We start from the raw sequence: 27,673 nt of genomic DNA, 5'->3' as shown, positions 1-27,673 counted from the left end.
CTCCACTCGCCCCTGTCGGGCCCTCTGAGATACCCTGGTGCTAGCTCCCTGCGGGGAGGAGAAAACAGCTTGTAAACGAGGCACCTCCCAGTTCTGAGTGCTGGTTAATCACTGTGATTATGTACAGGGTTTATATTGTGAGCATAAATGTGTGAAGGTGTCCATACCCCAGCCTCCCCCCACACCAGAAAAACCAAAACAAACAACCCAGCCCTGTTCCAAGCCTGGAGGGAACCGCGTCTCTGCAGGCTGGTCAGGGCCCCTTGAGTCCCACGTGGTTGAGAAGACGTTGGAATAAATGCCGGCTCCTTTGAGCAGCCGTACTTCCCAGGTGTCCTGCAGGGGCCTGCCCCACGCTCCTCTCCGCCAGGGGCCCGGGAGGCCCACCCAGCCCTCCTCTGCTCCCCACTGCAGGCACCTGCGGGAGATCTCAGAGCTGCAGAGCCAGCAGAAGCGAGAGATCGAAGCCCTGTACCGCCGCCTGGGCAGGACGCTGCCCCCCAACCTGGGGCTCTTGCACACGGCCCCCCCTGCCGGCCGCCGGAGGAAGGCCAGCAGGAGCAAGCTGAAGGCTGGGAGGCTGCTGACTCCACTGGTGCAGCAGCTCAAGGTCGTGGCCTCCAGCACAGGTCGGCCCTGTGCCCTGCTGGGGGCTGGGCTGGGGGCTGGGCAGGTGGAGGCAGGTACCCAGACCTGGAGGGGCACTTCTTTACCCCTCATGCGAGCGGGCCATGGGGCTGTGGCGGGCTGGGCCCCTATGCTGTGGCCAGAGGAAAGGACCCAGCCCGGGAGTTGCAGCGAGGAAGGGGGGGTGGGGGGGCTCAGGCTCTCCAGAGCAGGGGCTGCTCTTCCCCATGGGCTCCGCCCTGCAGGGTGCTGCCAGGACGGGGCTGTTTTCTGGCCCGTTTCTTAGACATATGTCACCTGCTGACAGCGGGGGCTGAGCAGCTGCCTTGGGGGAGGGGAAGGGTGGTGGGGCTCCAGCCCTTGCCCACAACCCCCAGCACTGAGGTTGTCCACGGTCCCTGAGCCCTTGCACCCTGGGGCGGAGACCCAGTGAGTTGAAACGCTCGGTCACGCCAGGTGGGAAGCTGGCCACAGGCCCTCCCTCTTGGCGTCGAATGGCACCTGCAGGGTGTGGGGCACAGGTGCAGAGCTTCAGGCCCCGTGCCCGCCCGAGAGCCGACGGAGTGAGGGGAGGCTCGCTGGCCCGAGCGGCCAGGGCCTCCGGAGCTGCCATGTCCTGCCCATGCGTTGGCGTGAGGCAAGCCCGATCGGTGCTGTCGACCAGTGGAGACTGGTCATTTCTTTAATCCTCCCACCACGCCCACATGGCTCACCAGCCCCGTGCCCATTGCCTGCAGGGACTCAGCTTCCCCAAGGTCACCCAGCAACAAGCAGAGAGGACAGCTGCGCACCGTGCTGGCCGCGGCCCTCGGCGCCTCATGGTGCCTGTCCCCTCTCCCCACTCAGGTCACTTGTCAGACTGCAGCCGCGCCCCCCTTGCCCAGGACCCCGCCAGGGCCGGGGCAGGGCCCGCCGCAGCGGCAGACTCCTGTGGGAAGGCAGTGCAGACCCAGCAGCCTTGCTCCGTGCGGGCCTCCTTGTCTGCAGACATCTGCTCCGGCTTAGCCAGTGACGGGGGCGGAGCGCACGGCCCAGGTGATTCCCAGCTTGCCCGCCTCTGAGCATGTGCTAGCCGCGCAGGCCGTGTGGTGTAGAGGGGATGTGCGCTGTGGCCAAGGCTGCCGACAGCTTCTGAAAGACGCGATCCTAGAGGCAGCCTTTGAATGAAAAGAGTGGGTGGCCACGCCTCACAGGCTTTAAGTGGCTCCGAGGGAGGCATGCTTGGCTAGAGCAGCCTGGGGAGGGACCACTGAGGTCAGACGTGGCATCTGCTGTGCGGTCTGTGCCGGGTGCAGGCGCCGCCCGCTCTGCCCTGCCCCGTTCCCTGCCACACGTGGGTCCAGAAGGGCCGCTGGGGGCCAGGGCGCAGCTCTGGAGCTGGGAGTTGGGCCTTGAGGTGGAATGGCCGTGGACACAGCAGCTGTGCGATGAGGCGCTTCTCCCACGCCATCTCTGTGCAGAGGCGTGGGGACCACAGCCCCTCCGGTCCCTGCCCTGCCCCGCACGTGCTCCTGGGTCCGCCTCTTCCGCTCCAGCGCTTCCTCCTTTCCATTCTGTGGCCGGTGGCTGTGGTCCTCGGGGCTGGGCTAGGTGCAGCCGCGGATGCTAGGTGACGAGGCTGAGTGGCTGGTGGTCAGGCGGCAGCCCGAGACTGTACTTGATGCCTGTCTCTCTGTTCTCTTCCCTCTATATTCACTTGCAGGCTGGACGGTTTTCCACCCAACGTCTGAGAGAGTGACCCATAAGTCTAGTAGCAAACCTCGCGCTCGATTCCTCAGTGGACCCGTGTCTGTGTCCATCTGTCTGTATTTGTTCTTTTGTATTTTACCACCTCCCGGCCCTTGGTTCTCCCTCCCCCCTCCCTGTCTCCATCACCTTCCATATGCTTTATAGGAGCCTCCCCTACACCATTGACCTCGTTTATTTAATATCGAACAGAGCCTCGTCCACACCCACCCGCCTGGCCCCAGAAAGCACGGTGCATGCTCGCGGCTCCTGCCGGCACCGGCGCTCGTGCAGCGGCCCGCCTGAGCCCACGCAGACCCGCCCCGCCCCCAGGCCGCCCTGCACTTCTCTTGTCACTTTGTATTTTTTAACGTTGGACGTACTTTTACTTCTGTTGCGATTGTGGCAAATCCACACGTCCACGGTCCCCAGCTCCAGCAACAACAAGACAGCCGGCCTTCTCTCCATGCATGCATGGCGTGCTTCACACGTGTCTGGACTTTGAAGACATGCATGTGAGCGAGACAGTGCTGGCAGGTCACCGTACAAGGCCCGTGTCACAACATCCAGTAACCCCCGCCCCCCTGCATGCAGACATGCTGAGCGCGCACGCCAGCTGGGCCACCCAGCCCCTCCCCTCTGCTCGCCCCAGAACCTCCCAGCCCCGGGAGAGCTGGCCCCCAGCCCCTCTGGGGTCTCTAGCGCCTGCACTGCACCTGGTGACTCCCCCTCGACTCAGGGCCAGCGAGGCAGCCGGCTGTGCGGCCCACAAGCCCCGTGACAGCACTCAGTCCCAGCCGCCCACACCCTGGTGCCCTCCTGCGACCAGGACGTGTGCCCAGGAATGGGGCACCTGCTCAGGGCTCTCCCAAATTGTTTCTTATTCCTCAGATGGATTGGCAAGTGAATCAAAAGCTGTGGGCTTTTAGATTTTTGTTTTTAACAGAAAAATTAAGCTTTTTGCCAGTTAGATTGGACATGCTGGTTTGGGGCGTGTGGTCTTTTGCTTGTACAATAAAGATACATTTTGCTTGCTGGGACCTGAGGCCACGCCCACAGGAGGCACCCATCCCCCCCCCAGAGGGCACGGCTCCTCCCAGGCAGCGGGCGGGTCGCAGGCAGGGACCAGGGAGAAGGGCCCAGGGACCGCCCGGGCGCTCCTTGCTCAGGACAGATGCAGGTTCAGCTTGGGGGGCTCAGGCTGCTGGTCAGAGGGGGGCCAGCTCTCTGTCACTCCTCTGCCTTGTGTGTGGCTGCCTGGGAGCTGTGGTGTGAGCACACCTGGGTTCCCGGGCATTTCTGTGGGAAGTGCCTGCCAGCAGGGGCTTCCCCGGGCACGGAGGAAAGCCAGCGTGTGAGCAGCACTGGCCTCAGGCCATCACCACCGGCCTCAGGCCATCACCACTTTCCCTGCAGAGCCACCTGGTTCTGCTTTTCTCTTTTAGGGTTTTTCTCTTTTTTCACTATTACTTATTGTTCCAACATAAAAGAAAAGTTTGAGGCCTAGCAGGAACAAGGAGATTAGGCTTTGCTTCCCCCCTGGCCCGGAGGAAAGGAATGTGTGAGGCACAGCTCGGTGCAGACCCGCCTGGCGGTGCTGGGTTTCAGGTGGCACCCGCTGCCTGGTTGGCCTGCTCCCTCGGGTGCTGGGAAGGCGATGACTCTGCTGTTTGCACAGCCCAACCGGCTCTCAGGCCGTGAAGCGGCCCGCTGGCTCTGAGGCTGCGGTGAGCAGTGTGCAGCCTGCACTGGGCATGGAGCCGTGAGCGCCCCTGCCGCTCTGCTGGGGCTGGGACAGCCAGGACCTCTCCCTTCGGTCCTGGTACCCACCCGGCCCTCGGCTCCTGGAGCTCCTGTCTGCAGGTGCCTGGTGTCCCAGGGGCACACGACAGGGGCGGGACATGGGTCTGGGGGGGCTGAGAGGTTGGCCACGGGGAGGCGGAGCGGAGCTGGAGTCAGGGTTGCGGGCCTGGCCTAGGCCGGAGGGAAAGCAGAGAATGGTCTCGGTTCCCCCTCCTGAAAGGAACAGGAGACAGGTCTCTGGGAAAGTCAACTCTGTGTAAAGTTCTGAAGCACAGAGGCCCCAGGTCCCCTGGGACTCAGAGATGAGAGAGGTGGCTAATGGGTGGTGGCCCTGCGGAGCTGTGGGCAGTGCCAGGCGCTGGGAGGCCTGGGCCGAGAGCAAGGTGGGCACAGCCTCAGCAGCTCAGGTGGGCGGCCCTGAGCAGGGCAGACCCTGCTGCCGTCCAGCTGCTGCTCATCCTGCAGGCCCCCTGCCCAGGTGAACGGCTTGGGGCGGCCGGGGCGGGTTGCGGAAGTGACGGTGTCCTGGTGTCCTGTTGTCAGCAGTTGTCAGGGAGGGGTCCTGGCTGTTCCAGCCCCAGCAGAGCGGCAGGGGCGTTCACGGCTCCATGCCCCAGACAAGAGGGCCCAGCACAGGCCCCACGCTCCTCATTGGCCCTCCTGCCTCGGCTCCCCCAGACCAGAGGCAGGGCTCACGTCCTCCGGGACTCGCTCTGCACACGGACCGGCGTGTGCTCCGTGCCTTTGGCCACGTGCCCAGTGTCCAGGCTGCAGCAAGTTTGTCTCTGGGACCCGTGGCCCCTGTGCAGACCCCGAGGCCCGCCTGAGCCTGGTGTGTCCCTCCTGCCTCCCTGTGAGGACCCGCTGCGGTGGGTGTGGGAGCGGGCCCAGGGGGACCGAGGAGGAGCGCCTACATGTGGCCCCGCAGGCTGTCTGAGGGGCCGGCCCCTGTGCTTGGGCCTGTGCGTCCCAGACAGGGCTGCTGGGTGAAGCCCCCTGGGCAGAGCCGACGCATCTGCTGCCCAGTTTCTGCTCCACAAACCAGTTTTGGCACTTTTCTCAGCTTGAGAAGTTGGTGGCTCAGAACATACTAGTAGACGCCCAGAGCAGGACCTTGGTGCTATCCCGTTTTCCTCTCTGTGCAGAACCGAGTGCGTCCTGACGCTGTCGGGGTGCACGACCCCTCAGCGATGGGCCTCATCGTGGGGTGGGGAGCCCCGCGGGGCCCGGCCCTGTGGCAGCATGTGAGCACAGGGCAGAGGCAGGTGTGGGCGTCTATGGGCCTGGCCCATTTATGAGTAGCAGGCACCCTCAAGTTGGAGGCATCGCCTGGCAGCCAGCCAGAGGCCGGGAGAGGTGGGGGCAGGTGCCCAGCAGGCACCCAGCCGGCTGGCTGTCCATGCCAGGAGCAGCCCCTGTGCCTGTGCCAGGGTGAATGTGGGGCGAAGGCGGGCCGCTCGGCACCCCTGCAGCCATGCGCCGCATAGGACAGACTGCACGGCCTCCGTGCTGCCCTCAGGCAGGAGAGCAGCTGTCCTGCCCACGTGGACATTCCGGAGTGTTCTGGGGCCTGGAAGCTGGCTGGTCTCTTCCCAGGGCCTTGGCTGAGGACAGAGTCCTGCCGGGGACACCCTACTCCACAGGAAACTGGGCGGGAGGCGGGGGGGTGGGGGGGGGAGCTGGTCTGCTATTCACCGTTATGCCCCCCGAGGCCTCCTCGGGCTTCCTTGTGGGGCCTGTGTCAGCCCCGTGTGGTTCCTGGCGCCCTGCATTGCTGCCGAGGCCTTGTGGGTGGGAGCCAGGTGCACCGCAGTGCAGGGCCCGTCGCTTTGGTGAGCATCCAGGGCAGCGCGGGCAGGCGCGGACCCTGGGAGAGGCTGAAGGGGCAGGGCTGTGGGCTCCAGCACATGGTGGCTGCTCTGCCTCAGCCCAGTGGCGTGAGCGCAGAGCATGGCCGGACAGGGCTGCTTTGTGTTTGAAGGTCAGCGGAGGGCCTGGAGCCGCTGTGCTCTGGCTTTCACCGGCCTGTGTCGGGTGTGGGGTGGGGCCTGCATGGCTCTGCACCCTGAGCAGTGTTCTGGTGGCCGCCCCGGCCCTGGGTTTCCGGTGAGGTCTGTCTGGGCTTTCACTGAGGGCCCTCTGGGGGTCTGAGCAGGCACCTGGCCGTGGTGGCCATCACACGGAGGATGGGAGCCAGCCCTGCCCCAGAACTCCGGCCAGTGGCCCCGCGGCCCGCTCAGAACTCGTTCGGCTGGAGACCCGGCTGGTGTTTGTCCCGTGTTCTGGGTCACCGGTTGGGGCCTGCTGCGGTCTAGACGCTAAGGCTCTCACCCAAGAACGTGACGGGGAGCATGCAGACAGGCTCTGGGTGGCCACGCGCCCTGCGGCCCTGGAGGCCCGTGGGGAGCACAGATGCACAGGCCCTTCAAGGCTCTCCGCCCCCCGGGGTGGGTCTGGGTGCTGCTTGTCCCTTTGCTTTATGTGCTCGTTAGAGACGGCAGGATGAACTGAAGAACAGGCAGATGGGGGCCCAGTGGCTGTCCTGCCCTCACTCAGGGCACGTGGCTTGCTTTCCTAGGCTCGTGCTGGGGGCTGCAGCGCCTCCGGGAGCGGCATGGTTGTGCGCAGGGCCTGCTGCTGTGAGGGCCGTGGGCAGGAACCCAGACCCTCCGCTGGCGCAGCCTTGCTGAGTGACCTTGGGGATGCCGAGCCCCCTGCCTGTCCCACCTCAGCTCCTGACTCCCGGAGTCCCTCCCGCCCTGTCAGGACCCGCCCACACTGAGGTCAGGCTCTGGGACCCCAGGGCCGGCAGCCTGGGGCGGGGCCTGGCCCTGCCTGCTGGGTAGGAGATACCAGACAAGACCCAGTGGAAGAGAATCGTCCCTGCCTCTCCCACCCTGGACAGGACCCTGCCTTCCCTCCTGCCCGCGCTGGCCTCAGCCCGCAAAGCAATGTATCTTTTTGCACTTGGAAAACCCCATGGCCCAGGGGCCAGGTCGGCTCCAGAGCCAGCGGCCAGGGGTCCCAGAGCCCTGCCTTAGAGCCAGGTGGTGAGCTCTGCCCTCTTCTTGGTTTGGTTTTCTTTTCTTTTCCTTTTTGGAATATGTTTCTAGAGATACACACTCTTCTCTCTGAACGTGGGCTTGGCCTGCCCCTCGCCCTCAGCGAGCGTGCGGAGCTGCACCCCGAGCCAGGGGCACCCTGAGCCCGAGGCCGTCCTCCTGCTCCGGCCTGCTGGCCACCGCTCCTCCTCGCACACCGATGACCTTCGCTTAGAGTGTGGCTTGTCCCGTGCTACTGTCTGGCCTAACCCTGTGGTCTGTGTCGTTCTCTCTCCCTTGCAGGGTCTGCCTTGAAGCGTCTCTGTCTAGGCAAAGAGCACAGCAGTCGTAATTATCGGTTTTTCACTCGTCCGCTCGCCATCGCATGGCCTTTCTTGTGGCTAGTGCCCCTTGGCTTCCGCGGCCGCCTGGAACCGCAGGGCTGGCGGGCGGGCAGGCGTGGGCCTGCACTGCGCCCGCTCTCCGTGGGCACCGCTCACCACTGCCTGGTGGGGCAGCCACTGGCGGTGCCCCTTGGCGTCTCTGTGGGTCTGAGACTGCATTCTAGCCAGTTCACATCTAACAGGCTGCCCTCTGGAGCATCATACGTTACCAGCCGCTGATTGGCTCCTTTTCCAAAACCGCAGGGAGGAGTATTTCCGTGAGGCGCTGAGGATAGCGCCAGAGGAGGGTGCGGGCCAGAGCGGGACCAGCTGCCTGGGCTGCCCGCTGCTCATGTCATGCCGTTTTTGTTTTGTTTTGTTTTGTTCCTTTTTTTCTTTTCTGGCTGAAACATTCATGTAGATACAGCTTGTGTGTAGACTCTCATTACTAACATATAACTGTCGTGTCTGCTTTTTGTTGCTAGACACTAAAGTAGACTACATTTTGCAATAGCTTGTTTGAAGAGATGGTCATTAGGTTATTTTTAAATACAGAACTTTAAAAAAGTGGCCTATTCAAAATTGCCAACCAGAAATTATATGTTGAAGAAAGGGAGGGCACAGCATTTTTTTAAAGTAAAACACCCTGTTTGGGTCATTTAAAACACACCTTCTAGTGCCATGGGGAGGGCCGTGTCTTCGCCCAGCTCTCCGAGCCTCGGCCGGGCCCGCAGCCTGACTCCCGCTCCAGCTGCTGGTGGCTGCCTCGGGTGGCTCCCAGGTGGCGGCCATTGCGGGTGGGAAGCTCTAGGCCTGTGCCCTTTATCAGCACCTCCCCCAATGCTCTGGCGAGGAGAGGTGCAATTTCTGTGTCTTAAATTCAAACACCAAGCCACTGAAGTCACAGGAATGCCAGCGATCCACCCACAGCAGCGGCTGTGTGCCCAGAGCAGCCCCTTGGCGTCCTGATGTCAGCTGAGCGTGCAGGGCCCGAACAGGCCGCCTCCCGTCTGCGCCAGGAGTTTCCTTCCCCAGCTCTCCCTGGTCTGGCGGGCTGAGCAGTGGATGCTCCCTGAGGCTGCGACAGCGGGCCCTGCCCCTGCTGGTTGATGAGGGGGTGACGGCCCAGGCCCCTGTGGCCTGCGGAAGCGCTTCACCACGCCCGCAGTGGGCACGTGGGTTCCTAATCAGACCATCTCCTGAAGCAAGGTGTTGCCTGGCCTGCGCACGTGCGACCATTGAGTGATGCAGCTGGCCCTGTTGCTGGTGGCGAGGCCGCCAACGCTGCCTGTGTGTGCCTCCCCAGGGTCCTCCACCAGCAGCCTGGCCCCAGGCCCCGAGCCGGGCCCTCCCGCCGCCCTGCACGCCCAGGCGCAGGTGAACAACAGTAACAACAAGAAGGGCACGTTCACGGACGACCTGCACAGGCTGGTGGACCAGTGGGCCAGCCAGACGGCGGGGGCTCCGCAGCTGAAGCCGTCACTCAACCAGCTGAAGCAGACGCAGAAGCTGCACGACATGGAGGCGACAGCTGGCTGGCCCCCGGCCTCCGGCGAGATTCGGGCTGTAAGTGGGGCGTGGCGGGGTCAAAGGGACAGGATGGCAGCCGGGCTGGGACCTCAGATTTCAGCAGAGCAGCAGCTTGCAGCCTGGCATGGGCACAACTAGGTGGGCTGCTCCGGGTCTGGTGACCTCAGGCTAGAGATGTAGGGGGCCTGCACCCTGCCCTCAGGGGCACGCCTTGTTGGGCTCGGGTATGCCCGTAGCAGGTGGGCAGGAGCCGGGAGCTGTTGGCTGACCTTGTCGCGTGATGCGTTCCTGTGTGGGGCTGTGTGTCTGCCCTGCCGGAGGAGTGCTCCCTCTTCGACGTGTTCCGGGGGAGTCTGTGCAAGATGTGCTCTTTCTGAAACGTTTAGCAAAGTTTGCTGGGGACACTGTCTGGGCTGGAAGTTCTTTGCTGAGTGTGGGAAGGTTCTCCTATGACCTTTTATTTTGAAAAATTTCAACCACATGGGACAGTTTAAAATTCTGCAGTGACCTTTCGTGTGCCTCCTGCCTGCACGCTGTGATTGACTTTTTGCTGTTTTTTATCCCAGGCCTCCATCCCATGAGGGTAAGGTTTTGTTAATGGATTCCATTTCTTTTATAGTTTTAGTACCATGTGGAGTTTCTCTTTCTGTTAAACTCTGCTTTTCTAGCAGTTGGTGCTTCTCTAAATTTATCGAAGTTTTCAATTTAATTGGCATTAAAGTTCATAACCTCTCCCCCGGTCTGCAGCGAGGCAGCTGTGCACGCTCCCTTTCTGTAGGGCAGTGATGGCGAACCTATGACACGCGTGTCAGAGGTGACACGCAAACTCATTTTTTTGGTTGATTTTTCTTTGTTAAATGGCATTTAAATATATAAAATAAATATCAAAAATACAAGTCTTTGTTTTACTATGGTTGCAAATATCAAAAAATTTCTATATGTGGCACGGCACCAGAGTTAAGTTAGGGTTTTTCAAAATGCTGACACGCAGAGCTTAAAAGGTTCGCCATCACTGCTGTAGGGTTTATGAACGGCATTCGCCTTTTCAAGGAACTCTTCTTGGCTCTGATGATATTCATTATTGTATGTTTCATGAATTTCTTCCTTTTATTATTTCTTTCCTTCTATCTTTGGGTTTTCATTTTTGTTCTAGAAAGTTTCTTGAGATGTGCAGTTCATTGATTTGCAGCCTTTTTTCTCTTATAGCACAGGCTTTCGGCTGCGAAATTCCCTCTAATTATTTTAGCTGCAGCCCAAGTAGCATTTTCTTTGACCTTCAGTTCAAAATATTTGCAATTTCCACGATGATTTTAAATACTATAGTTATTAATTTCCTTGTGATCTTTGTATTAACCATTTATTTGTTTTGTTTTGTTGGGTTTTTTGCCTAATTGAACTGATGAGATTAAACTTTAGTGATTTCAGTTTGTTAAACATTGCGGGACTGGCTGTCTGACCCAGGCTGTCAGTCTTGGTCACTGCTGCATGGAGGACGGAGGCCCGCCCCTCCCATTCCCTCAGAGGGCCACTCCCAGCCTGAGCCTCGCTTATTCTCTCCTGGCGCCGGCAGCACCTCCTGGCACACACACCTCTGTTAGTCTGACTCCTCATGTCCGTTCTCCCTTATTCTGCAGCAAAGCTGAGACCCTTACCATGGCCCCAGGCCCTGCGGAGCCCACACCTGGACAGGCCGTCCACTCCGCTGCTGGCCCCACGCTGCTCAGCCTGGGCCCCGCCTCGCCCTCCCTCAGCTGCTAATCCTGCTGCTCAGATGGCTGAGATTCTTAATAATGGTTTTGTTTGTTTCCTTATTATTTTTTGTGATAAATCTAAATAACAAAATTTACCCATTTAATCATTTTGAGTGTGTGATTCAGTAGCATTAAGAATATTCAGCCCTAACCGGTTTGGCTCAGTGGATAGCGCGTTGGCCTGCGGACTGAAAGGTCCCAGGTTCGAGTCCGATCAAGGGCATGTACCTTGGTTGCGGGCACCTCCACAGTGGGAGGTGTGCAGGAGGCAGCTGGTCGATGTTTCTTTCTCATCGATGTTTCTAACTCTCTCTCCCTCTCCCTTCCTTTCTGTGGAAAATCAATAAAATATATTTAAAAAAAAGAATATTCACAATGTTGTACAGCCATCACACTGTCCACATCTAGACCATTTTCATTATCCCAGACAGAAGCAGCTCACCAGAAATAGCCCTGCGCCGGGCCTCTGGCTGCCCAGCCCGTAAATCCCCTTCTGCTTCCTGCTTCCACGAGTGCGCACGGCTGGCACCTCACGGACGTGGAGTCACTTAGCATTGTCCTTTCCGTCTGGCTTCCTCCACTTCGTGTCTTCAAGGTGCATTCGTGTTTAGCATGTTTTAGAACTTCATTCCTTACCCTAATTTTTAAAGACTGTGGTGAAATACATGTAACAACATTTGCCATCTTAATCATTTTTAAGTGCTAGTTCATTGGCATTAAATACATTAATATTGTTGTTCAACCATCACCACCATCCCTCTCCAAAATTGGTTTATCTTGCACAACTGAAATTCTGTACCCATTGAAAATAGCTCCCTGTAGGAGCACCGCCCCTGGCAACCACCATCTACCTTCTGTCTTTATGAATCTGACTACTGTAGGTCCAGTCCCCATATAAATGGAATCATACAGTGTTTATCATTTTATAACTGGCTTATTTTATCTTGCATAAGGCTCTCAAGGTTCATCTATATTGTAGTATGTGTCAGAATGTCCTTCCTTTTTAAGGCTGAATAATATTCCATGTGTATATACCACATTTTGTTTATTCATTGATCCATCCATGGACACTTGGATTGCTTCTACCTTTTAGCTATTTTGAATAATGTTGCTATGAACATGTTTGAGACCCTGCTTTGAGTTCTTTGGGGTATATACCCAGCAATGGAATCACTGGATCACATGGTAATTCTATTTTTAATTTTTTGAGGAATTGCCAAATTGTTTTTCACGGTGGTTAAACCATTTTATGTTCCCACCAACAATACACAGAGGTTCCAGTTTCTCCTCATTTTTGTCAATAGTTTCTATAGTCTTCTTTTTTAAATGGTAGCCATCCTATTGGGTTTGAGGTGTAGTATCTCATTGTAGCTTTAATTTGCAATTCTGTAATGATTAGTGATGTTGAAATGTTTTCATGTGCTTATTGGCCATTTCTATATCTTCTTTGGAAAAATAACAATGCAAGTCCTTTACCCATTTTAAAATAGCATTGCTTTTTTTGTTGTTGAGTTTTAGGAGTTTTGTATTCTGGAGATTAATACCTTACCAGACATATGCTTTGCAAATATTTTGTGTCATTGTGTGGGTTGCTTTTTTACTCTGTCAGTAGTGCCTTTTGATGCACAAAAGTTTTTAATTTTCATGAAGACCAATTTATCTGTTTTTTTCTTTTGTTGCCTCTGTCTTTGGTGTCATATCCAAGAAATCATTGCCAAATCCAATGTCATGAAGATTCCCCTATGATTCCTTCTAGGAGTTTAATAATTTTAGTTCTTATGTTTATCCCTTTAATCCATTCTCTTGTATGTGGATATCCAGTTTTCCTAGCAATAGTTGTTGAAAAGACTGTCCTTTCTCCATTGAATGGACCAGGCACCGTTGCTGAAAATCAGTTGACCATATGTGCAAAGGCAAATTCTGTATTCTCTATTCTATTCCATTTGTCTATATGTCTGTCCTTTTGCTAGTATGATACTATTTTGATTTCTGTAGCTTTATGGTAAGTTTTGAAACCAGGAAGTGTAAGTCCTCCAACTTTGTGTTTCTTTTTCAAGATTATTTTGGTTATTTGCCATCCCTTGAAAATCCTAATGGTGTGTGTGTGTGTGTGTGTGTGTGTGTGTGCGCGCACACGCGCGCGCAATGTACTTTAGGATGGTTTATTTATTTTTTTGAAAAAATGCCATTGAGACTTTAATAGTGATTGCATTGAATCTGTATATCACTTTGGGTAGTATTAACATATTAAAAATACTAAGTCTTTCCATCCATAAACATGGGATGCTTTATTTGTGTCTTTCTTAATTTCTTTTAGCAATGTTTTTTAGTTTTCAATGTGCTACTCTTTCAACTCCTTATATTTACCCCTAAATTTTATTCTTATTTATACTATTGTGAATGTATTGTTTTCTTAATCTATTTTTTAGATTATTCATCATTCATGCATGGAAATACAACTGATTTTATGCCCTGAAACTTTTCTAAATTTATGAATTAGCTCTAACAATTTTTTTGGTGGACTTTTAGAGTCATCTACACATAAGATCATGTCACCTCTGCATAGAGATAATTTTACTTTTCCTTTCCAATATTGTTGCCTTTTACTTATTTTTTTCTTGCCTAATTTCTCTGGCTAGACCTTCTAATACTATATTGAATAGAAGTGTCAAAAGCAAGGATCCTTGTCTTGTTTCTAATTTTAAATCTTTTACCATTGAATATGATATTAGTTATGTGTTTTTTAGATATATATATCTGGCCTTTAGCATATAGAGGAAGTGCATTCTATTTCTAGTTTCTTGAGTGCTTTTATCATGAAAGAGTGTTAATTTTGTCAAATGCTTTGTCTGCATTAATTTTGAATGTATATCACATTGATTTCATATGTTAAACCAACCTTGCATTCCTGGGATAAAACCCATCTAGTCATGGTGTATACTCCTTCTAATATGCTACTGAGTTCATTTTGCTAATATATATTTTTTCTTCTTTTTGCTAATATTTTATTGAAGTTTTTGCCATCAATAGTTATCAGGGGTATTAATCTGTAATTTTCTTGTGTTGTATTTATCTGGTTTTGGTATCAGGATAATGCTGGCCACATAGATTGAGTTAGGAAGTATTCCCACCTCTTCAACTTTTAGAAGAGTTTAAGAAAGATTGGTGTTCTTTCTTTTTTAGATGGTAGATTCACCAGTGAAGTCATCTGGTCCTGGGCTTTTCCTTTTTGAGAGGTTTTTGATTACTGATTCAATTTCACTACTGTTATAGGTCTATTCAGAGTTTCTGTTTCTTCTTGAATGAGTTATGGTAAAAGAAATCTTTCTGTTTTATGTGAGTTATCCAGTTTGGTAGCTAAAAGTTTGTCAATTTGTTCATCTTTTCAAAGAGCTAATTTTGGTTTCATTGATTTTTCTCTATTGTTTTTCTGTTCTTTATTTTGTTTATTTTTATTATAACATACAGTTATTAATTTAAGATCTTCCCTTTTTAATGTAGGATTTACAGCTGTAAATTTCCCTCTGAGAATTTCTTTCTCTATCTCAAATATAGATGTGTTGTCTCTTCATTTGTCCCAAAGTATTTTCTAATTTTCCTATGATTACTTCTTTGACCCGTTGGTTAAGAGTATGTTGTTTAATTTCTGCACATGTGTCAGTCTTCTAGTATTTTTTTGTTATTGATTTCTAATTTCATTCATTGTGTTAGAAAAGATACTTTGTATGATTTTAATCTTTTAAAATGTATTAAGATTTGTTTCATGGCTTACTAGATATCCTGTTTTGGAGAATCATCCATGTGCTTTTGAAAAGAAAGTATATTCTGGCCCAGCTAGTGTTCCTCAGTGGTTGAACATCAACTATGAACCAGGAGGTCACGGTTTAATTCCTGGTCAGGGCACATGCCCAGGTGATGGGCTTGATCCCCAGTATGGGGCATGCAGGAAGCAGCCAATCAGTGATTCTCTCTCATCATCGATGTTTCTAGCTCTCTATTCCTCTCCCTTCCTCTCTTCAGTCAATAAAAATGTCAAAAAGAAAGTATTTTCTGCTATTGTAGGGTGGAGTATTCTGTAAATGTTTGCTAGGGCTAATTGGCTTATGGTGATGTTCAGGTCTTTTCTTTCCTTACTAATAGGTCTGGTTGTTCTATTTATTGAGAGTGAAATATTGAAGTCTACAACTATTAGTGTAGAATTATCTATTTCTCTCTTTAATTCTCTCTCTTTGTATCATTATTAAGTTGGACCTCTGTTGTTAGATATGTATAAATTTATATATCTTGATGGATCCAATGTAATGTCCTTCTTTGTCTCTTGTAACCTTTTTTGACTTAAAATTTATTTGGTCTGATAATAAAATAGCCACCCAGCTCTCTTTTTTCATCCTTTTACTTTCAACTCTTTGTGTCTTTGTATCTCTACCTCTCTCTTCCTTTCTGAAACAAAAATATATATATATTTTTTAAAAGTTTAAAAACATATTTGATTGTTCTTTGTAGTACATAATTTTGATTCCCTTTCTCTTTACCTTTAGGGGATTACAATTAACATGTTAAATTTATAACAACATAGTTTGAATAATACCAACTCTTTTGAATAGTATATAAATACTCTGCTCCTACATATTTCCATCCTACTCTCTTTGTATTGTTTTTGTCACAGATTGAATTTTTTAAAATATATTTTTATTGATTTCAGAGAGGAAGGGAGAGGGAGAGAGAGAGAAACATCAATGATGAGAGAGAATCATTGATTGGCTGTCTCCTGTACAACCCCCACTGGGGATCGAGCTGGCAACCCAGGCATGTGCCCTTGACCAGCATCGAACCTGGGACCCTTCAGTCCACGGGCTGACACTCTATCCACTAAGCCAAACTGGCTGAGGCTGAATTTTTAAATGTTGTGTGCCCAGTAACATATATTTATAATGATTATTTACTAGAGGCCCTGTGCACGAATTCGTGCATTGGTGGGGTCCCTCTGGGTGGCCTGCAGGGATCAGGCTGAAACCCGCAGTCCAACGCCGCCTGCAGCTCCTACCTGCCGCTCCTGCTCATCCCGGCCCCACTGTGCCTGCTGCGGGCTCGCGCCCAATCAGTCCCGATCGGGTGAGGCTCGCGCCCAGTCAGTCCCGATCGGGTGAGGCTCGCGCCCAGTCAGTCCCGATCGGGTGAGGCTCGCGCCCAATCAGTCCCGATCGGGTGAGGCTCGCGCCCAGTCAGTCCCGATCGGGTGAGGCTCGCGCCCAGTCAGTCCCGATCGGGTGAGGCTCGCGCCCAGTCAGTCCCGATCGGGTGAGGCTCGCACTGCTGCAGCAGCGCTTGCCAGCCATGAGCCCTGTGTCTGGCGCCCTCCCAAGGGGAGTGGGCCTGCGGGATCGGGCTGAAACCGGCTCTCCAACATCCCCCGAGGGATCCTGGATTGTGAGAGGGCGCAGGCCAAGCTGAAGGGCCCCATTAGTGCACGATCAGGTGGGGAGGGACCAAGGGAGGGCTCCAGGGCGTATCTGGCCCATCTCACTCAGTCCCGATCAGCTGGACCCCAGCAGCAAGCTAACCTACTGGTCAGAGCATCTGCCCCCCAGGTGGTCAATGCATGTCATAGCAACTGGTTGACCAGTTGACTTTCTGCCCCCTGGTGGTTAGTGCACATCATAGCTAGTGGTTGGAGCAGTCTTAGCATATCATTAGCATATTACGCTTTGATTGGTTGTTCAGTTGTTCTGCCATTCGATCTATTTGCATATTACCCTTTTATTATATAGGACTAGAGGCCCAGTGCACAAAATTCATGCATGCGGGGAGGGTGTCCCTCAGCCTGGCCTGCACCCTCTCCAATCTGGGACCCCTCGGTTGATGTCCGACTGCCCAGGATCAGGACTAAACTGGCAGTCAGACATCCCTCTCACAATCCAGAACCGCTGGCTCCTAAATGCTCGCCTGCCTGCCTGATCACCCCTAACTGCCCCCCTCCGCCATCCTGATTCCCCCAACTGCCCTCCCCTGCCAGCCTGATCATCCCTAACCGCCTCTGCCTCGGCCCCCACCACCGTGGCTTTGTCCGGAAGGAAGTCCTGAAGATGTTTGGTCTAATTAGCATATTACAATTTTATTAGTATTAGATTGCATTTGCCTTTTAAGTTATACATGGGAAACAAGGAATTAAAATGAAAGCCCAACATATTCACCTGTGTAGTACTTTATTTTTTCTTCATAGGGCTCTGAGTTACTGCCTGTTATACCTTCATTTCAGCATTTCTTGTAGGGCAGATTTTTTAGTAGCAACCTCTCTTAGTTTTTGTTTATCTGAGAGTCTTAATTTCTCCTTCATTCTTGAAGCATTATGTCATTAGATGTAGAATTCTTGGTTGACAGTTTTTTCTTTCTGTGCTTCAGGTATTTCTTCTGCCCCATCTCTCTTTCTTCTCCTTCTTAGATGCTCATAATGCATAAGTTGGATCGCTTAACAGTATCCCACAGGTACCTTAAGCTTTGTACACTTTTCTTCATTCTTTTTTTCCTTCTGTTTCCCACACTCCGTAATTTTACTTGTATGATTTCAAGTTTGTGATTATGTACTCTGCCTGCTCTGTCTGCTGTTGGTTCCCTCCAGTAGAATTTTAAGTTTCAGTTCTTGTATTTTAGCTCTAATATTTCTGTTTGGTTCCTTTTATAATTTCTGTCTCTGTTGATATTCTCATGTTGTTCATTTGTCATTTTCCTGGTTTCCTGTGTGTCCATGGTTTCCTTTAGCTCTTTCAGCACATTTAAGATAGCTGATTTGCCCTAGCCCAGTGGTCGGCAAACTCATTAGTCAACAGAGCCAAATATCAACAGTACAACGATTGAAATTCTTTTGAGAGCCAAATTTTTTAAACTTAAACTATATTGAAGGTACATTGTTATTAACTTAATTAGGGTGGCCTTTGCTAAAAATGTCCTCATTTTATAATAATAAGCTGGCCTTTGCTAAAAACGTCCTCATTTTATAATAATAAAGCCACCAACACAAAATAATTGCAATTCTTAAATTGATGACAAAAATACCTGTAGGATTTGCAGCTGGTTGGAAAAATACAGGTAACTTTATGCTTCGAGTAGGTACTTTTGTCACCCGCTCGCGATTTGCGGACGCGTCTAGCACTAACCACTGCACAATAAGACTGCTGACTGACTGGCTCAGTCAACTCATGCACGAATCACGTGCGCCTTCCCCGTGCTGCGTATCCCGTGGCGCACCTGCACCGCGTCTCCCGTCGCCCAACCGACCGACACCTCCCACTTCTTCTAACGCCACTTCTTCACAATAGTCTCGCCCAGGCCAAAAACCGACTTCTGCGCATGGGCCACGAAGTTTCAATTGCACTGTATGTGCGCTCCCGCACGTGGTATTTTGTGAAAGAGCCGCACTCAATGGGCCAAAGAGCCGCATGTGGCTCTCGAGCACGGTTTGCTGACCACTGCCCTAGCCTGTTTGGTCTGATAATAGAGCATTGGCCCCCAGACTGAAGGGTCTTGTGTTCAATTCCGGTCAGGAGTACAGAGGTCGGTTGCAGATTTGATCCTTGGCCCTGGTCGGGACATGTGCAGGAGGCAACCAATCGATGAGTCTGTCTCACATCGATATTTCTCTCTGTCTCTTCCCCTCCTTCCACTCTCTCTAAAAATTGGTGGAAAAATTATCCTTGGGTGAGGATTAACAATAGCAACAACAAAGACAGCTGATTTAAGTCTTTATTTAGTAAGTCCAAAATCTAGACTTCTTCAGGAGTGGTTTCTGCTAATTATTTTCCCCTTTGAATGAGCCATGCTTTTCTAATTGTTTGCATGTTTTGTGATTTTGTATTGAAAACAGGACATTTGAATATTGTAGGTAGTAACTATGAAAATCAAATTCTCATTTCCCCCAGTATTTGCTGGCTTTATTTGTTGAAGACTTAGCTTGTGTTTAGCCATTGTTTTGGCTAAGATTTTCTTGAACACCAGGAGCTTAATTTGCCTGAGCCTTTACTTCTTACTTCCATTGAGACTAATAGTGAAGATTAGGGTCTGCTCAGGTCTTCTCTGTGCAGTGTCCTGCTCTGGGCGTGCACATGGCTTTCTAGGTTCCTGAGTATACAACACTGTGAACGCCCTATTATCCCAAAGAAGCTCTCTTGCATGCTTTCCTGTCCTGGCTTTACACCGCCTGCATATGTCTCAGTCATGATCTTTGGCTCTGAGCAATTGTGGATGTTTTGATTGTCTTGCAATGTTTTTAACCATACACGCCATTTTTCTGCCCTGACAGAGTTCCACATTTGGTCAGGCAGAGATATGCGAACCTTGTGTCAGCCCTTCAGGTGGCCTCCAGACAGATTAGGACAGACATACAAAATAATTTGTGAATAAGATCTCTGCTCCCTCCAGAACCATGGACCAGGTACCACACTGGGAATGTAGGCTGCCTTCTTCAAGATAGCTGTAAAGCCAGGCAGGGGATGGGCCACGGGCCAGTAAGATACCACGGTGCTTTTCTACTTTCAAAATTTTGCCTTTTTCTTTATTTGCCTTTTGCTTCTACTTGATTGCTACAGACCTTTAACTGTTTTCTGAAGTTTTGATAAAGTTAGTTTTGACAGTTTCTGGTTGTTCTTTCAGTGTTTCTGTGGAAAAATGAAAGTTTGGAGCTACCTACTCTTCTATTTTGGTGACATCACTCTTAATGAGTTTCTGTGTGTTTGTGTATATTCTGTCAGTTATTGAAAAAGGAATTTTTAAATTTACCATCATGGTCATAGGTTTGTGTATTTCTTATTGTAGTTCTTTTGGTTTTTGCTGTATATTTTTTTTGAAGCTATGTTATTGGGTATATTCAAATTTAGATTTATCATGTCTGACTTGTGAGTTGAACTTCTAATATTACCAAGTATTTCTATTATGATTTTTAAAAAATATATTTTTATTGCCCTAACTGGTTTGGCTCAGTGGATAGAGTGTCGGCCTGCAGACTGAAGAGTCCCAGGTTCAATTCCAGCCAAGGGTACATGCCCGGGATGTGGGCTCGATCCCCAGTAAGGAGTGTGCAGGAGGCAGCCAGTCAATGATTCTCTCTCATCATTGATGTTTCTATCTCTCTCTCCCTCTCCCTTCCTCTCTAAAATCAATAAAAATATTTTAAAAGAATAAAATAAAATACATTTGTATTTATTTCAGAGAGAAAGGGAGAGGGAGAGAAAGATAGAAACATCAATGATGAGAGAGAATCATTGATCAGCTGCCTCCAGCACTCCCCCTACTGGGGATTGAGCCACAGTCTGGGCATGTTACCTGACTGGGAATCAAACTGTGACCTCCTGGTTCACGGGTCAGTGCTCAACCACTGAGCCACGCCAGCTGTGTTCTATTATTATTTTTGCCTTTAAATATACTTTGTCTGAAATTGTTATAACTGTACTAGGTTGTGTTGGATTATTATTTGCATGGTGTATGATTTCCCATTTTTTACTTTCAGTCTTCCTATACCCTTGTTTTAGATGTAGCTCTTGTAAACAGCACATAATTTGTGTCTGTTTATTTTTTCTGTCTTTAAATTATTTTGTTTATTTACATTTAATGTAAATTATGAAAGCCTATCTTTTTCTTACCCATTTTCTAGACACTACAAAGACCATAAAACATTTTAACTGCATTTACTTCCCTCCTGGCATTTATTGTTTAAATTATGTATGGCCTTTCAATCCCACAACACAGTTTTTATCCAGTACGTTTTCATCCATTTCCATGTTTACCAGTTGTGCCATTTCGTTCCTCCTTGCTTCTGATCTCCCATCTGGAATCATTCTGAAGATCCTTTATGTGGACCAGTGACTATTTTTTCAGTTTTGGTCTAAAAATGTCTTTATTTCATTAGCATTTTTGGAGGATATTTTCAATAGTTATACGATTCATGTTGACATTTTCATTCCATTGTTATTTAGCTACACTTGTTTTTGTTGGAAGTAAGCTGCCAATCTGTATGTTGCTCCTTTGAAGATAATAAATGTTTTTTCTTCTGGTTTCTAATAGTTTAATTTTCAGAGGATTTATTATGTGGTGCCCAAGAATATAAATTTTTATCCTGCTTAGACTTCAGAGGGCTTCACGACTCCAGGGCTTGATTTCTTGATCAAATTTTATTTCCCCCATTATCTGTTCCCATACTGCTCCTGCTGCACTCACCTCTCATCCTAAGACTCCGGTCCACTTGTAATTTATTTATTTATTTTTTTTGAGATTAAGGGAGAGGGGGAGAGAGAAAGAGAAACATTGGTATGAGAGCAAAACATCAATTGGCTACATCCTGCACTGGCCCTACTGGAGGTCGAACCCACAACCAGAGCATGTACCTGACCGGGAATTGAACCGGAAACCTTTTGGTGCATGGAAGGATGCCCAACCAGCTAAGCCGCACTTTGTCCTTGATCTCTTACTTCTTTTGTCTCTTGATACTTTATTCTGGATGTTTTTACAGTCTCCAGTTCTGTGTCCAAATTCTCAGTCTTCTTTCTCCTCCACTTAGTATTTTATAGTTTCCGTTTTCTGTTTCACCTAGTATTACCTTGTCTTTTCTTGTGACTTTTGTACAATGCGTGGGGGATAGTATATTTGAAAATGTATCTGTAAAAAGAATTTGAAGCCTTCGAAGTAGGTTCTTTATTATTTTTGTTTGCCTTTGGGCATTCTTTTTGGCTATCTTGTGTAAAGTTCCTGGTCAAGGAACTTTACTACTTAAAAGTTGAGATAACTCTTTATTGTTGACTTATTGGAGTTCTTCGTCTATCCTTCACCATGTACAGCGGAGCCGTGGACAGTGCCGGGGCTGAGGGTGCTAACCCCCATGCCGCTGAAAACCCATATGTGACTGTCATCAGCCTCTGCATATGGGTCCCCACTGCGCTGGGACAGCAGCTGGCCTTGAACAGCACAGGCTTGACCTGCTCGGTCACTGAGATGTGGGTTTTTCTGCCAGTCTGTGGCTTGTCTCTGTTTTCTTATTGTAAATATGTCTCTCTTCTCCGCATCCAGCACGGCTAGAGAGCGTTCCGGTTCCTGAGTAGGGGCGGCTGGGGATTGGGAAAATGAAAGAAAGAGACAGACACAGAGATGGAAGAAAAAAGCTGGGGCCGGGTGGGACCACTGTCCTCTGATGATGAGACAGGGACAGGGACCCCAAGCCAATACAGCGTGTTTATTTTATACAGCAAAAAACAGGAAGTTTTACTAAAAGTCAAGACAAAGGAGATTATGTGCATTCTTGGGTATTCATTCCTCGTGCTCGGCTGGATTTAAATAACAAAACCCACCCCCTGGCACCTGGTTTTGGCAAAGTGTGTTTCCAGGACATGGCTTTGCCAACGCCACTGGCTGCAGCTGACAATAATTAAAGAAATGCCCATGTGCCTTCCCAGGTGCTCTCTACATCTTCTGGTGAAAGTGAAATGGCAGGCCTTTTAATTTTGTTTATCAAATTATTTATGTTCAGTAATATTTTTGTTCTATTTAAGGAATCTTATCTCTTCCAAGACCAGGAGACATTCTCCTGTTTGAGCTGTTGCAGCCAGCCTGTAAGCACCTCAGATTAGCTCTGTGTATGATGTGATGTGGGCTCAGGTTCCCCCATGCACAGCTCCGGTTGTACCAGCATGTTCCTTGTTCAGCAGCAGCTGTGCAGGTCCCTGTTCTGAAGTCGTTGTCTTGTTCCACGGAGCCATTCTTTTATCCATGTGGCAACGCTACTCCCTCCGAATCACTGCGGCTTCATAGTAAGTTTCCTGTCTGACTGTGTAAGACCTCCAGCATTGATCTTCTTCAAGAAGTTCTTGATTTTTCTAGGTTCTTAATATCTCCATGTATGTTTTAGAAACAGCCCATCAATTTCTACAGAATTGCCTGCTGGGATTTTAACTGGGATTGTATTGGGGTTGTTTTTTTTGTTGTTTAACTGGGTGAGATTTGACATATTAACAGTATTGAGTGTTCCTATGAACCTGACATATCTGTTCATTTATGTCTTTTTTATTTTCTCTCAAAGAGAAAATAAAAGTTTTGTAGGGTTCAGTGTAAAGTTGTTATACATATGTCAGTAAATGCATCCCTAGGGAGTAGATGGTTTGGAATGCCAGTTGTAAATTGTATTGTTTTAAAATTTTATTCTGCGGGTGTATGTTAGCAGAGAAATGCAGTTGAGTTCTGTATCTTGTAACCTGCAGACTTGCGAAATTTGCTTGTTAGTTCTAGAAATTGTTCACTCTTCGGGGTTTTCTCCATACACAATCTTGTCATCTGTGAATAAAGCTGGTTCCACTTTTTCTCCGGTCTGTGCCTCCACTCCTCCCCTTGCCTCGGCTGGGACTTCCCACGCATGTGGGCTGGAGCAGAGGGTCTGGGGGAAGAGCATTGGGAGAGCGAGAGCCCACGGCTGTCCCTCCAGGTGTTCCCGGGGCACACCCCGTAGTGGGTGAGGTTTTATCTTTTTTAGTTGCTGGGTTCGATCTGCTAACACTTTGTTAGGGGATTTGAAGTTTGCTGGCCTCTGTTCTTGCTGCAGCTCCTGAGGTTTCCGCACCAGAGCCTGCTGGCCTTCCCAACCTCTCTGTTCACTGCCCGCCACACCCGTACTTTTGCTCTGGGGCGTGGGGAGCAGGGGGCTGCCCTGCCATTGGCTCGCAGGCTCTGGGCACTGCCCCTCACAGCTCCTGGGCTCTGTCACCCTGTAAGGCACTGACCAGTCAAATAGGAGGCCTCGGGTTGGGGTGCGGGGTCTCTCGTGATACCCTCAGAGGTCTGGCCTCCGCAGCGGCTCTGGCCTGTGGATGGCGGGGGTCTGGCCCAGAGGTGCCCGGGCTGCAGATTGGAGAGTGCGGAAAGGCGGGCCTCTGCTTCCTGCCCCTCACTGTCACTCTGGTGTCTGCTGTCAGGAGGCGCCCATGGCAGGTCTTGGGACACTGCAGGACCGGCCGCTGGGGGCCAGCTGATTCAGCCACATGTGCCTCCCCTTCTTGTCTTGTAGATGAACACACCTCGAGCAGCAGTGGGGACACCATGTTTGGCCCTGGCGTCCGGCCCTCTACCCACCACCGTCATTCCTGGAACTGCCCTGGCCCTGCCCGTGCCCATGCCAGGTACTGCCCTCTCTGGCCTCTCCGCCCCACCCTGTGCATGGCCTCTGGGCCAGTACAGAAGCCCGCTCCCAGCTCCTGTGTCCTGGGGTCCCTGGGCCACCCAGGCTGGCAGCCGGAGCTCTACCTGGGGGCCGGGCGTGGGCACAGCCGGGAGGCCCATGCTTCCTGAGTTCCTGTGGCCACCTGTGGTCAGCATGCCAGGCCCCAGGCCGTGGATCCTGTAGCTCTGTCTAGCCACTTGCCAGACGGAACGTGTTGAACTGAATGCCCATAGGAGTCGGGCTGTGGTTTGGCCTGCTGGTCCTGCCCCACCTGCCCGAGGTGCCCAGGGAAGGGCCTGCTGATGACCCCACTTACCCCCAAGGTTCCCATAGGCCACACTCACCATCTTGCATCCACTTTCTGTACTTGAATCGAAGCTTAGCACATTGTAATCGCCCTGCAGGATTACAGTGCCTGGGACTGATGGAAAGAGATGTGTAAAATCATGTATTGGAAAAGGAGTATTTCATTGACAACGGGTTTGTGTGTTGATACCTTATTTCCTATTTTAAGTTGCAGAGAGAGATCAGTGGTTTACAAATCGGAAGCTGCAGTCTGACCTTTAGGTGCTGTAAGTGGTCATTTTTTTAAAATTGAACTAGTGACCTTGACTATGAAGAGTTGCAGATGGTGGGGAGCTCTGCTTCCTGCGTGTAGGAGGTCCCTGGGCGCAAACATGGGCACACCCACAGCTGCAGGCTGGGCACTGCCCAGCGCCAGGGTGCGTGGTCCCAGCCGTGCGTTTGTCTCAGTGAGGAACGTTAGCAGCTGTGTTTGGCTGTGTGGAAGCTGCTGGAAAGTGCTAGGTGAGCAGACGAGCCCTCGGGCCCACAGCCAGGCAGGACTGCTGTGAGCTGGGAGGTGAGGGTGTCGGCTCCTGGGAGCTGCCTCCTTCCTGCAGGCACAGCACCCCCTTGGCCTGCGCCCCTCCTCCTGCCCGCCTCCTTCTTTTCCCCAGGCCTGGGGCTGCCTGCGCCCCCCCTGTGGCCTGCTCTACCCCTCCATATCCCCTCCCCCACCCCTGGAGCCCCAGGCTGCTCTCCAGATTCCATGGCTGCCCATCAAGGGGCAGTGGGACTGGCCCAGAGCGGCAGGAGCCTGGCGGGAGCTGGAGGCCCTGCCCCTCACTGGCCGCTGCTCGGGAGGCCCTGGGGGCTGCGCAGCTGTGACTGCAGACACCGTGTCCTGGGGACCTCGCTAGCACGGCTCACTTGCTTTGGTGTCTATGTATTACTCCGTCAGTTCAGTGAGAACTGACTTGGGAGGTTGTGCAGCATCTTCTGCCGGCTGCGCACGCGCTCGGCTTCTTTCTCCGAGAGGTGCCCCTCTGTCTCTTGTTGAGTTTTGTGTCTGGAAGCCCCACCCCGCGCCCTGCAGCCCACTGCACCCTCGGGAGTGTTGGTGCTCGGCCTTGTACACGCAGGGCCAGTGGCACAGAATCCCCAGGAGACTGTATATGAAGGAGAAAAATAAACATTTTTGTTGGAAAATAGTGTGAAACAACATTTTTCTTACTCTGTGTCCACATAAAAGCCGAACCAGCGAGCCTCACAGGGAGGACAGGAGGCGGCAGCCGGGTGGGCGGGCGCAGGGGCGCCGTCGCCCGTGGAGTCAGGCTCGGGAGACGTGAGTGGGGTCCTATGGACTCGGGCCTCTGCTCGGCCCACGGGTGCGCCTGGGCCCCAGGATGGCGGCCTCCTCACTCTCCACCACTCTGAGCCTGAGCTGCATGCCGATCCGGGGGCTCTGTCCACGGACTGCGTGAGCCTCGTGGTCAACCAAACGGGGTCCCCACCCCTGTCCACAGGGGCTGTTTCCAGGAAAGCTGGGTTTGTGGGCCCTGCGGGCCCTGCCGGGGGAGGGCCAGACTCCAGCCTTGTGAGAGGAGGGTTGGGGCTGGGCCACCCACGGCCATGGAAGTGCCTCTGTTGTACGGGAGGCACAGGGCCCGGTGCCGGCTGGGTTTGGGAAGGGTCCTCCTCCTGACCGACCCCCTTTCGCTCCCCCCTTCCCCCACCCTGTGGGACTCAGCATGTGTTTCTGGCCTCTTGCTCCGTGGCCTGGGCCCTGCACTCAAGCTGGGGTCACAGTGCCTTCTGTCCACCGGCGAGGCGGCCGCCCCCTCTGCAGGCCTCACTCCCACTCCCGCTGCCATGCAGTCAGGTCTGGGGCCTCTGCTCCGGAGTGGGGACCCCCAGCTGCCTTGGGTGCCTCAGCTCACTGCTGGCCTTGGCCGAGGCCGGGCAGCTCGTGGTTGCTGTGCCACAGGTGCCGGAGATGGCTCTCCCTGCCAGCCTGGGGGTGGGGGGCTGGGGGTCCTGGCTGGTTCGGGCAGCTGCTTAGTGTGCAGGCGGCCGGCGGGCATGGGGCAGGCTGCAGGCAGGCCTCCCAGGAACGGAGCCCCACTCCCCAGGCCCGGGCGGCCAGTCGGGCCTGTAATGAGCTGTGGTGGTTTTGTTTTCTAGATTCTGAGAGTGAGAAGCCCAGCTGAGCCCAGGCAGGCTGACCCGACCCCGACGCAGGCCCAGGTCGTCTCATGCAGAGAAGGCGAGTGCGCCTCGTGTCCGCTCACACTGTTTTGTAATCACTTTCTTAGCATTTTTTTTATTCACAATTGGAAACACAAATGTAATGCAAGAATAAAGAATATTTTGGGGGAAAAAGGACTTTGGTTTTTCAAACTCTCCTTTTCAGTGGCTCCCAGAGGAGCAGACGGCCTGAGACGGCAGCGGGGTGGGGGTGAGGGGTGGGGTGCTGGAACGCTCGGGGACCGCAGGGCAGTCTGGGTGGCCTTGGCCAAGGGTTCTGGGTGGTGATGAGCTTTGCAGTGTCCGGGGCGCTGCAGTGCCCTGGTCACCCCCAGCAGCAGCCTCCGTCCTGGGTGGCAGGGGGCCTGGCCGTTTCCAGGTGTCTCCCCCTCGGGTCCAGGGCAACGCCCATTCTTTCCGGGTCCCTGGAGGCTGAGCAGCGGGGCCTACCTCAGGTGATGGCGCGGGCCTGCAGGACTCCGACCTCTGCACGCTTCGCTCCATCCATTCCGCCAGCCTTGGCTCTCCTGCTCCGGACACTTGGTGTGTGCCCCCCACACGCTGGCACGGGCATCCCACGGCCTGAAACGCTGTTCGTCCTGGGTCCACAGTGCAGGTCTGCTGTCCCCCGTGGCCCTGGGCACGCTGTGAACAGGGGCAGCCTGCGTGTCGTCCCACAGGGTCGGGTGGAACCCAGCCTGGCCCAGACCGCTCATGCTGGGGCCAGGCCAGGGCCTGGGCAGGACGTGGGCTCCATGCTGGGGTGGGAACTGCATCCTTGTTTTCCCTGATTTCCGGGTAGCGACTGAGGGCTTGCTTGGGGAGGAATGGGGGTCGGGATATCAGCACCTGGGTGTCGCCGCTGGAGCCCCCAGGTGCTGTGAACGATGTTGCGGCCGTGGCAGGTGTCCCCAGACCTCATTGACGTTCCTCACAGAATGCCAGCCCTGGGCCGCGCTCCTGTCCAGCTGCCGGTGAAAGGTGAGTGGGTGGTCTCCTGCCTCCCGCAGCTCCCCAGGCTCACGGGCGCCGTGGGCTGCACACCCATCTCTCACCAGTGGACCTGCCCGTCTGCGCCTGGGCCTGCGCCGGGCTCCA

At 52.1% G+C, this 27,673-nt stretch overlaps 1 protein-coding gene across 7 annotated transcripts in view; it reads left to right on the top strand.

The window, feature by feature from the left end:
- The window catches only part of WNK2 (WNK lysine deficient protein kinase 2), a 122,636-nt gene extending 95,930 nt beyond the window's left edge, over positions 1-26,706 (top strand). For 3 of the 7 annotated variants that reach the window (XM_070400897.1, XM_070400896.1, XM_070400895.1), the window contains exons 24-30: positions 415-629; positions 1,474-1,662; positions 2,330-2,428; positions 7,500-7,544; positions 8,886-9,145; positions 23,894-24,005; positions 26,513-26,706. In XM_070400897.1, the coding sequence (XP_070256998.1) occupies positions 415-629; positions 1,474-1,662; positions 2,330-2,428; positions 7,500-7,544; positions 8,886-9,145; positions 23,894-24,005; positions 26,513-26,538 (946 nt within the window). In that variant the 3' untranslated portion in view covers positions 26,539-26,706. The remainder of the gene's footprint in view (positions 1-414; positions 630-1,473; positions 1,663-2,329; positions 2,429-7,499; positions 7,545-8,885; positions 9,146-23,893; positions 24,006-26,512) is intronic. The other 4 variants (XM_070400899.1, XM_070400898.1, XM_070400901.1 and 1 more) reach the window with 4 other exon arrangements.
- Positions 26,707-27,673: the final 967 nt, after the last annotated feature.

This window comes from Myotis yumanensis, unplaced genomic scaffold (assembly GCF_028538775.1).
Source record: "Myotis yumanensis isolate MYYU_CA2020_CCGP unplaced genomic scaffold, mMyoYum1.0.hap1 SCAF_21, whole genome shotgun sequence".
NCBI lineage: Eukaryota > Metazoa > Chordata > Mammalia > Chiroptera > Vespertilionidae > Myotis > Myotis yumanensis.
This window is presented reverse-complemented; position numbering and strand designations above follow the sequence as displayed.